The sequence below is a fragment of the Eurypyga helias genome, unplaced genomic scaffold (genome assembly GCF_000690775.1).
Source record: "Eurypyga helias isolate BGI_N326 unplaced genomic scaffold, ASM69077v1 scaffold28403, whole genome shotgun sequence".
NCBI lineage: Eukaryota > Metazoa > Chordata > Aves > Eurypygiformes > Eurypygidae > Eurypyga > Eurypyga helias.
The window spans coordinates 2,030-13,091 of record NW_010240991.1 but is presented as its reverse complement, the minus strand read 5'-3'; the positions used below and the strand labels follow the sequence as shown (position 1 = coordinate 13,091).

The 11,062-nt window shown below is 47.0% G+C and overlaps 1 protein-coding gene across 3 annotated transcripts; it reads left to right on the top strand.

Annotated features, from left to right (window-relative positions):
- The first annotated feature begins 666 nt into the window (after positions 1-666).
- Positions 667-10,735, top strand: DHDDS (dehydrodolichyl diphosphate synthase). 3 transcript variants are annotated; one of them, XM_010148622.1, is made up of 8 exons: positions 667-743; positions 1,681-1,797; positions 2,399-2,541; positions 3,844-3,960; positions 4,157-4,258; positions 4,979-5,093; positions 7,023-7,130; positions 10,225-10,735. In XM_010148622.1, the coding sequence occupies exons 1-8, from the start codon at positions 681-683 to the stop codon at positions 10,459-10,461; spliced, it is 1,002 nt and encodes a 333-aa protein (XP_010146924.1). In that variant the 5' UTR covers positions 667-680; the 3' UTR covers positions 10,462-10,735. The 3 variants fall into 3 exon arrangements, with proteins under 3 accessions (XP_010146924.1, XP_010146926.1, XP_010146925.1); XM_010148624.1 differs by lacking the exon at positions 3,844-3,960 and having other exon boundaries at positions 677-743; XM_010148623.1 differs by lacking the exon at positions 4,157-4,258 and having other exon boundaries at positions 677-743.
- Positions 10,736-11,062: the final 327 nt, after the last annotated feature.

Below are 11,062 nucleotides of genomic sequence, written 5' to 3'. Positions count from 1 at the left end.
ACTGTTACCTCTGCAGCTCGCTCTTTGTAGCTCCTTTGCCCACATCTTGCAGTGTTCCTAGCTGAGAGAATTGAAAATTAACATGGAAGTTGAGCAATCTCCTGTATCTTGCTAGCTCAGAACAGATATTAGTATTTGAAATGCAGATAATGTAAAAAAAACCCAAATTTTTACATCTCCAGAGGTTAAAGTTCCCTACTTGTGAAGGAAGCGAAATAGCAGTGGTGAGAGAAGCACGGGGTGGTTGGTGATGTAGATGATTGCTTCTTTTGAAGGGTTTCCAAGAATTCCAGCACAAAAGCACTGAAGGTCAGTTCACGCTGCCACCGCCACCGTGCAACTCGCCTGGTGGTAGCCCAGGTTGTGGGTCTGTGCTACCTCACCAGCTGCTTCAGCTGGAAGACGCAGTAATGTTGTTTTTCTTGCTGCCAGCTAGTGCAGAATCTGCCCTGACAACATACAGCTGGGAAACTCCAGGGTTCATTTCTGAGCTCCCACATTGTCTGCTTATCGAAGCAGTTGTACAGGTGATAAAAAGGGTTCCAAAGCAGCTGGTCAAAGCTTATTTTTCCAAGATGGTGGTTTGTAGCGTTGCTTTGGGCTCCAGCAGAGTCTTCTGTACATCTAACCCCTTCATTTTCGTCTTCCTGTGGAAAAAGAAAAGGAGCTGTCGGTCAAACATGTCGTGGATCAGAGAAGGCGAGCTGACCATCATAGAGAGATTTTGTGCCAACATCATTAAGGTAAGGGATGAATTTGGTTACCGGGGCTCAAGAATTGGCAGGTTCAGGGTTCACAGGGGAGCTGTCTCTGCGACTGCTCTGCTCTAGAGAGATAGTGTTGCTAGCAAGGGTACCTATTAATGCTGGCACAGGATGTACATCCCTAAAAAGCATTCAGGGATGGAAAATTACTTAAGCTTAGCCTTGCAAATGAGCAAAGGCAGTCGGCAGTGCTTGCCAGTAATGAGCTTATGCTCCCAGGCTTCCACGTTTTGTGCCCTTGCTGATGAAGGTAGGGCATGGGAGGAGGGAGAGAAGCAGGGTGGTTGGATGATGTGTCTGAGAAACGAAACTGAGTTTCTGCTGAGTAGAATAATAACTCGCCAGTTCAGGAAAATTCTGTCCTTGCTCAGCAGAGTCTTGAGACTGGTGCTGCTGCCCTTCTCTCAGAAGGAGCCGTGCTGACCTAGTGAGGTCAGTGGAAAGGAATACTCCTTGGAAGCAAGGGAAAGTCTCGTGACTCTTTTGGTTGTTTTCTCATAAGTTAATTGTATCTGTGCAAATGCCCTTGAACTCTGAAATAAAAGTATACAATTACGGCAGCACAGAACTGTGTGCACCCTCCCCCGTGGGTGCAGAGAGGCAGCTGTGGCAGCGCTGCTCACGCTCCAGAGTGCTGCAGTTCTGTCGTGCGACAGCTACGGGGAGGGCAAAGTTGCTTTTCAGTGTAGGCAATTATCAATACTGACCATGCTTTTTAGAGAGTGTAAACTGGGGTTAACAAAGAGGTAACGAGCATCTTACTCTTTCCAGCTCCAGACTTGAAGCTGGGCGATGTCACCGCATTCTTGCAAATAGGCGTTGCTGCCAGGAGCAGTGGAATTCAACTTTCTTCGATGCAAGATGCCAGCTTGACTGTTCACTTTCTGCTGTGTTGTGTTTCTCTTTATTTTTCTAGGCAGGTCCAATGCCCAAGCATGTTGCCTTCATCATGGATGGCAATCGCCGTTATGCCCAGAAGTGTCACGTGGAGAGACAGGAGGGCCATTCGCAAGGCTTTGATAAGCTGGCACAGGTGGGAAGGATGTTTGCTGCCCTTAAACTGTGTGTTGGAAGCTTGAGCCGTGTTCTCAGCTGACTGCCTTTACTGCTTGACTGGTGTGTTGCATCCCTTTTCTTTACTGGTGTCAGGCCTGTGCTTGGAGCTGACGTTAGTCATCAGGGTTCCCAACTTCAGCTCCTCTCTCTCTCCTTGTTATCTTGCAGAGTCATTCTAATCAGCCATTCCCTCACCCCCACCCCATTTTACACTCGATTAAAGCATGTGCCTTGCAGATCTTGAAGCTTTAAATTCTGTGAAGCAGGTTGAATTTCTTTGCAAAGGTCTTGAAAGGTATTGTATTATGTAATTTATAATGTTATTTACGAGAAGCGCATTTCCTGGCTGGATTAGTCCCATATCTGTTGTGGATTCACATCCTCACTGGTATTTCCCTCCTGTTCCTTAAGATGAATATGAAATTCTTCTCAGTTGGGTTTCACTGTCAGCTCTCAATGGTTGTTTCTTTGATGCCATCTTGGCACAGTGGGAAATGACAGGAAGGTGTAGTGGTGAAGCTGGGTCTTGCTGACCCGAGTCTGCTTACCCGACTTCTGTTTTCCATTCTGTCTTGCAGACATTGCGGTGGTGCCTAAATCTGGGCATTCGGGAGGTCACTGTTTATGCCTTTAGTATTGAGAACTTTAAACGCTCCAAGGAGGAGGTGGATGGACTGATGGATCTGGCAAGACAGAAATTTAGCCGCCTCTTGGAAGAACAGTAAGAATCCTCTCGCGTCCGTATCCCTCAGGATGGAACTAAGGCAGAACATGATTAAGAGGTGTTACAGGGCTGTTGGAAGTTGTGAAAATGGGTCAAATGAAGGAAGCCATTCTCCAGCTAGAGATTGTGTTGGGGGGCTCTGCCTACCTGCACGGGGTGTACAGCTCCCGAGCACGCAGTCCCCAAGCACATTTGTGTCTGTATCACGTGGCTTACTGTGCAGCAGTCCCATCCAAACAGTTGGGACAGCCCAGCTTTCAGATAGCACGGCACAACTGGAAATTCCTGCTTAGCACTGGAGTGCTAGATGCCTTGTTTACATGACATATCAAACCCTTGTCTTAAAATTCTGCCACAGACTGCTTGGCAGATGAGAGCTTAGCTCAGCCACTTGCTCTGCGGTAACGTGAGACTTCTACATACGGACACCTGGTGTGTGAAGTCACTTGGAGCAGGACAACCAGTTCATGTAGTGCCTGTAGATGGAACCAGTACAGATTTGAGTGGGCAGGGAGTGCCCTGTTGCTCAGTGGATATGTTTGTTTCCCACGCCTCCCTTATGGAAGGGGTGCTTATCCCATTGAAGTAAATTTGAAAGGCAGTGAGGGAACGCGGCTGGAAGAATGGGAGGGAGAGGATAGCGTGTGTGTGCCAGTAGAAGTTGGGAAGGCCAAGGCTACCTGTGTGCTGCGATACACCATGATTCAAGAGGCTGTTTCCCTTCGTCAGGGAGTTTGTACCACAAGGCACAAGCAGGAACCTGTAAGATCCCGTGGGGTGTCCTGTCTGCTCAGAATAATGCTGTAGCAGGCATGGATGGCTTCCCGTCTCATCTGACGTTCGCTCCACCACCCCCCTCCCACCCTCATACGTTAATCTTTCCTTACACCAGAAGGCAGCTGCACTACTCTGTGGGTGACCATTAGTCATCTTAGTTTTTGATTAGTTACAGGTCTGTGGTTGTATTTAACTTTTCCATATGGATTTTTATAACTGCAGGTAGGAATACCTGATCTGTGATCACTTTCTAGCCCTTTGGTTATGTCTGTACCTGAGGAATTTGTATGGGGAATGATCAGTTTCCCTTTATGGAGCAGTTTGGGATGATCAAATCTAAGTCACTTTCAACACCTGAAAACATTTGGTCATTTTGCCTTTTTCTACTTCTCAGTTTTGCTGAAGCTATGCCTGACACGTGCCTGTTGTATTCATTTGGTGGATGTTACACAAGGCAAACATGGCACTCGTAGTAGAGACTGTTCTGTTTGCTATAGTCCTCGCTCTTCTTGTTGGGTGTAGGGAGAACTTGAAGAAGCATGGCGTGTGTATCCGTGTCCTTGGGGACCTGCCACTTCTGCCCTTGGATATTCAGGAGCTGATTGCCAAAGCTGTGCTGGCAACTAGGAACTACAACAAGTAAGTAACTCGCAGTTTAAATAGCTGATACCTCACGTCTTCCTCTTCTACCTGCAGGCTGAGACTTGGCAGGCACGCTTTGCCTTGTTTTTTGTATTTCTTCTACAGGCAGACACAACTGTTGTAGCTATTATTCTCTCTGTCATCTACTGCACCTTCCTTAGGTTAGTCTTTCACATCTTTCTCCTCTTTCCAGATGCTTTCTGAACGTCTGCTTTGCATACACATCAAGACATGAAATCAGCAACGCTGTCAGGGAGATGGCATGGGGGGTGGAACAAGGACTGCTGGAGCCCAGGTAATTCTTGTCTTTCTGTGCGAGGCTTCAGAGAAGGCGGCTGCCTGTCTTGCCTCCTACACTTTGTCAACAACCTCTCCAAAGCCAAGTGGCTTTTAAATAGATCTCATTAAACCAGTATGACCGGAACAAGTGACTTAAAGTTACTATGCAATGTTTGCTTTTTATTATTTCAGTTACCATGGTGATAGATACACAACCAAGACAGAAAAGAAATTAGGTCTGTGTCTTAGGTTAGTTTAAACGTGAAGGCAGATTTTATGCCACAACAATTGGCTGCTTGGCTGGCAGTCTTAGCTATGAGGTCAAACAACAGATGAATCATGAATACTGAGCTGTTCCTCCACCCTGAAGGAGATGGAGTAGTTAGCACTCTGCTTTCGGCTCCAGATGGAAGTCCTCACAGTCTGGTTCCACCACTGTATTATGTTTCAAAGAGTGTGTGGGGGGATGCTCTGGAGGCTGAGCGAGCTTTTGAAATAGCCTGTGGAGCAGACAGCAGCATCCATCAGAAGCAAGCTGATGACTGGCTGTGGTACAGCTCCACCACCCAGTTTTAATCTGCAGTCCTGTGTTGGTTGGGGGTTTTTTGGGGGGTTTTTTTGTTTTCTTTTGTGTTTGTTTTTTTTTTTTTTTAAAAGCCCTCAGTAATTCTGGCTTACTTGTGCCACCTCTGTAGGGTCAGGAAAGTGATCATAATACGCTGCATCTGTCTTTTAGTGATGTGTCTGAATCGTTGCTTGACAAGTGTCTATACACCAACAACTCCCCCGACCCAGACCTCCTGATTCGTACCTCTGGAGAGGTTCGGTTGAGTGATTTCTTGCTCTGGCAGGTAAAGTCTTTGTTTTCTTCTTGAAATACTCAGTCTTTGCACCAAATTGTGTTCTACTGACTCCAGGCGTGAGCTGACGTGAGGGCTCTTAAACTCTGTCTGCCAGGGGTTAGGTAACTTCTTGGATGGACTGAGTGCTGGGGCACCTCTGAGGAATCTGTTTCTTGCAGTTCTGTGATTGCCTAAAATACCTTGCAGCTCAAGTCTGGAATTGTATCGTCCTGAAAACACTTAGTAAGAAGTCACAAATCAGTCTGGCTGACAGCAGTCAGGGAAATCATGAGTTGCTCATCCTTTTGCTCCTCTCACATTTAGGCAATTCCTCATTTGATTGGTAAATTCCTGGCGTTTATTAATTTAACCTGGCAATGTGTTCCCTGGGATGAGGAAATCCCAGGAAGGATTTCTAGATTCCTGGGAGAGGTGTTTGTCACATGTCAGCTGTAGGGATCGGAGGTGTAACCCTATAATGCAATGTGCACGTAATGTACATGCCTGCAGTTTCTGAAGTGTATTTGACTTTCATAATGAAACAAGACCCTGCAAGACAGGTTCTGAGGATGGCAAAGTCAAATCAGCGAGACGAGGCTGCTAAGCTAAGCCACAGTAAGTTCTTAAGGCATATAAAATTCATGTATTTGCAGTATCCAAAGCTGCTTCCATTTCTCTTTCTCCTGTGCTAGGCAATATTGGCTTGTTTGTAAGCCAAACCTTGGGGGAGAACATTTGAGTCAAGCCGCTTTACTTAAAGCTAACATTTTGTTTTACATGTACAGTTTGGAGCTAAACCCCAATTGCCTTTAAGCAACCACATCAAATATTCCTATTCCGGCTTATTTAATTGGCAGGTTCACAGAAGTTGTCTGGCTTGAGTCGGGGTTGTCTACCAAGGCATCTGCCTCCCTTCCCTGTGTTTTTGGGCACACCTATACCCTGGGTGGGTGTCAGTGCTGCGAACTAACGTCTTTGCTTGCTGCCCTCGGTGGTAGCCCTGGCAGAGGTGCCTCAGAGGCTGAGCTTGTAGCCGGTGCAGCATTACCGAGGAAGTCGGTGCTCTTTGAGGCTGGCTGGCACGATGCCCCTCTCCCATGCCGCAGCAGGAGCAGCAGAGCAGAATGCGTGTTTTTGCTCCTACTCTGCCAGCTCACACGCCAGAGTGTTGGTGCAATTCCCATCACTGGCAATCGTGTGTCCTGACAGCCCCAGAGTAGGAGGAAGTTGGGATATTCAGGATGATTCTCTGGCGTCAGAGAAAATGTCCTTAACAGTATCTTTTTCTATGGAACTGACACTAAGATTTTCTGTATCACTACAACTTTGAGTCATGCAAAATCCTTTTACGTGTTAGATTTTGTAGTAGTGGTCATAGGAATGCATGTACTTGAAACTACGAGGAATGTAATGGCAAAAGTAGGTTTTTACTTGAAATCTAGCATCTTTCTGCTCTGGGATATCTTCAGTGCACCACAACTCTTGGATTCATTAGGCACTTTAAATGCCATGAGTGGGCAGCAAGGAATATCACGAGATGTCATTTGATGAATGGTTTAAATGTCATGTCCTGATCCTCAGTTCATCTGTGATTCCCTTAACTCAGCCTTTGGTAGTCCAGTGTTGCTATTTTAGTTTTATTATATGTCTGTGATGCTTAAGCTATTCAGAATACCTCTGTGAAGACCAGCATAGCATTAGAAAGAAGCCTGCTGGTACCTTTTGCAGGAATGGGTGACCAGTGTCCCGGCACTAAAAACTCGTTGAAAAGACTCTACGTTCTGCAATTTCAAACTCTCCTGGCTGGTATTTATTTCATTTCCAGTAGAACACGATAACACAGACCTAGGTTTGTTGGGAAACTGGTGTAGTTTGACCATCTTGATGACTTTTTACCTCGCTAGGTGATTAAATTGTTGGTGATCTTGCTTTCTACAGACATCCCATTCATGCCTGGTGTTTCAGTCAGTCTTGTGGCCAGAATATTCCTTTTGGAACTTGTGTGAGGCTATCCTTCGGTTCCAGATGAACTACAGTGCTTTACAGGTAAGGGAGCCCTAGGGAGAACAAGCTCAAGACAGCACATTACCTGCACAGCAAGGTGCTGGGGAGCAGGCAAGAGCGTGGAGAGTGGGAACAGAGGAACTGTTCATTTTGTGTGGTTAGTTAAGTCTTGTTTCCGTAGCAGCTAACGCCAGATGCGTTGCTTCTCCTGGACCCATGTGGCTTGTTACAACATAAGTCTTAGCGGGTGGCCAGACTCCTCTACTTTCAGGAATATCTAAAGTACCTGAAGTTGCCATTGTCTCTGCTCATTCCATCAGCTGGAAGAATCTGTCCCCGCTCCTCAGCTGGCAGGACAGAACAAGTAAGCACTCTTGAGTTGCCACAGGGCAAAATCAGCCAGTTTAACCCAAACTGCTTCAGAGTGGTTTAAGCAAAGACTGCTGAGTTCACTCTGGAATGAGCTGGGAGGATCTGCATGCCCTTACTCTAACCTTGCTATTAGTTTTAGGGTTGTAACAAGTGTGTTTAGAGTTTCCCTTCTGGGAGCTGAAGAGAGGCTGCCTGCGCTGTGAGACACCAGACAAGTGTCCTCTTGTGAGTCCAGATGTGCCTACTGGAGAGAGTGTTCCTATTGCTGGTTGTCATTGTTCCTCCCCTCTCAGATCTGTTGTTAGGAGCTATCCGTGAGGATCTTGCCAATTTAGTAGTGAATTAGTAAGCTGGCTATTTTTAAACAAAATAAGTTTGGAAGCTGGAGCTCCCGATGGGGAAATCTGGGGGCAGCAGCTTGTAGCACAGAGGCAGGAGGAGGAACTCAGTGTGTGGTGACTCTTACTTCCACCATATCTGGTTGCTGAGTGTGTCCCTTAATTATTTGGGTCCTCTGTTGTTTGAAAAGAGGCATTATATTGCCCTTTTCTGCCTTCAGGGACCTTGTTCACCTTTGAGTTGTTAAAGAGGTTATTATAGACTGTTGTGGTTATGGGTGAATTTAATTGGGTCCGGTCAATATGGAAGCATTCAAATTCTCCACATCCTTAACCTCTTCTATTTGTGCTTCTGCCCCAAGTCTGCTCCTTTTCTACCAGCATATCATTGTATTAATACAACCAATGGCAACTCAGCTTCTATGTGAAGAGGAAAGCAAAGAAGGCAGTAGTGTTTGCCACAGACATTAGCTTTGCCTCTGTCTCAGATGGTAAGGTCACTGCTCTGATTTTGCTCCTAGTGCTAATTTCTGATGGGTAACAAATGCTGCTTCTGTTCCCAGCTAGGCTCATCTTGATCAATTGTTTTCGTGGCTCTGTTTGTGTTCATGCTATACTATTAGCAAGCTTTCTTATGGCCAGATTTATTCCTTGGTTGGTTTTCTTGCTGTGAAACCCACTTTGTCCATGGTATGACCCTTGTTTGAAGGGATGCAGCCCAGATGTGAAGAAAGGGAGGACTTCTCACTCAAAGAAACTGCTGAGATTAAGAAGGTTTTTTTTGGTTTTGGGTTCCCCCCCCACACACACACACACATTTGAAACAGGTGATCTTGAAAGCCAAAAATGCCTGGAGCTCTTAAAACAAATGACCTTGGTGGAGGAGTTGCTTGTCAGTGAGAATGATGGGGCTAGGGGGTTGACAGAATATATGGCAGCAGCCATGTCCGCTTTGGGAGAGCGCTGCCGTGCTCAGGACATGGGAATGGTGTGGGTAAGTGTGGCTGGAAGGTTTGATGAGGTACAGAAAAATCTCAGTTTGGAGGCATTTGACAAAAGATCCTTCCATCAGCTCAAACAGCACCCTGTTTAATAGCCATCTTTGTTTTCCAGTCAGCCTGCTGCTCAAGGGAGTCTACTCGCTGGTTAGTCCTAGGTTGAGCTATAACCTGCTTCTGGGACACGGTAGGCTGAGGGAGAGAATGCAGGCGTTGGCTGGTGAGCCTGCCCTATGGAAGTGGTCACGCTGGGTCTTTCGTGGTGAATAGACACAGTTTCACTTTGTCCAAGGGTGGAAATCTTGTGCTGAACAGGCTGATGATCTTTGCATTTCAGATAAGCAGAGCTGCAGCAGTGGAGTGTGAATCTGTATGTACTCTGGGTGATCCTGCTCTGGCAGGGGGGTTGGACTAGATGATCTCTAGAGGTCCCCTCCAACCCCTACCACTCTGAATCTGTGCTATCCTTCCAGTGGGCTTTCTGCAGCTAGGGATATTTCTACTCAGTCCCAGTAGAACAAAAGCTAATTTACAGTGCCAGAGCATGGACTACTGGCTTCCTCGCAGGGAAAGTGTGGTGAGGAGTGAGTCAGGCTCTCATTAGAAGAATAATTTCTTTTTGCTTGTTTGAAAGGCCAGCACTCCCAAAGTGTGCATGTGTCAGGTTATGTCGCAGTGACCAGTTTTACTGTTTTTTAAAAAGGAAAGCTTAATATTCCTGCATGCAGATGGATTTTTGCTCTTGGAGGCTGCAGTCTAGGGTATGTGCAACATGAAGAAATCCAAAAATGATGTTCTGCAAAAACACTTCAAAGACTGGAAGGGTAGGCAAGGATAGCTGCTGCCTTTACCTTTCTCCTGCCTATCCTGCTGTGTCTCGAGCCAGTACATTATTAGATCACAGGCGTTTGGGAATGCTGAGCCCAGTCTTGCTCTTTTACCGAAGCTGATTAGCTCAATACTTGATCATCAGCTCAAAGAATTGTCCCGTAAATCATTGTTCTGAATCCCCTAAAACCTTTCAGCTGCCCTGTGGATAGGATCGGCGTTTCCGTGATGACACCGTGCGGATAGCTCGTGTGTGCGGCTGTGGTTTGAAAGTCCTCGCGTAGGCTGTTCCTCTCTGAGGGTTTTTCCACGATCTGTCATGACCTCTGTCTGTTTTAACTCAGAGTTAATGCTGTGAGCAGACCTCTGTCTTGGGGAGAAGGTCCAGAAGGATATCCCTGTTGGGTTTTTTTTTATAACCAATCAAGCAGGCTGCCTCAAAGTGGGGGAGACACACATAGAGCCACCTTTCATTTACCCTGCAGGCTGCTGGCTCAAGCAGAGGCTGTCTCATCCATAACCTGTGCTGCCCTGAGCCTGTACCACAGGTGAGCTGAAAGGCCTGGTAAAGTGCTAACACTCTGCTGCTTTTCACCCTAGAAGGCCAGAGACTCCTACATGGAGGAAAGGAGGCGACAACAGATGGAAAGGGATCAGGCTTATGTGACAAAGAAGCTGCAGCAGGAGGGGTTTGCGTCCCACGGAGACTCTCGGCGCCGACGGACACTGTTGCAGAAATGCACTGCCACGCGGGAAGAGAGAATCCAGGGCTTTCTACAGGCGCTAGAGCACAAGAGAGCGGACTTCTTCGAAAGGTTGTGTACGGTGTCTGCGTGACACAGGTGCTGGGTTGTTCTTGGGAAGACGATTTTTAACCGCATTAGAAGGAAGAGCTGCTGCCCGGAGGAATTCACCCGGTGTGGTTCTGCAGTGGGGCTGCAGGGCTGCTGTAGGACTTTCATGTCCCCGCTGGCCCTGTCCCAGGGCGGGGACAGAGTACTGTGAACCTTTCTAGTTCTGTGAATGCTGCTGAGGAAGGTGATGCCGTCCTGCCTCGCCTCCCTGCCCCTGATGATGGAGAATACACGCACCCCGCCATACCTCTGCTGCTCGGTACTTCTCAGGCCTGGCTGTTTTGGTGACAAAATAACTGAAACGAAGCCTCCGGTTCCATTTGGCTTCTGATGAATTGGTCCAGGCAAACTAAATCAGTCTGGACGTAAATTCTTTCCATGGCTTCACAGTAGTGAATCTTCTACTGAGAATTCCTCTGCTGTCCCATAATGGGAGCTTTGCTTTCTGTAGGGAGAGGATTATTCCTGGTGTAGAAAGGAGCCCTGTGCCAAGCGGTGGCAGATATTCCTCACCGCCTGTTTCGTGACAGCGTCTTGTCTTTTACCCACCTTACTGGGCTGGTTTTGGTGTATCTGCTCTGGGC

Excerpts from the sequence above, each read along its gene's own strand:
- DHDDS (XM_010148622.1), top strand. The coding sequence starts at position 681 with ATGTCGTGGATCAGAGAAGGCGAGCTGACCATCATAGAGAGATTTTGT. Across the intron at positions 2,542-3,843 it reads AGCCGCCTCTTGGAAGAACA|GGAGAACTTGAAGAAGCATG; the intron begins GTAAGAATCCTC and ends TGTTGGGTGTAG. Across the intron at positions 7,131-10,224 it reads TGAACTACAGTGCTTTACAG|AAGGCCAGAGACTCCTACAT; the intron begins GTAAGGGAGCCC and ends TTTTCACCCTAG.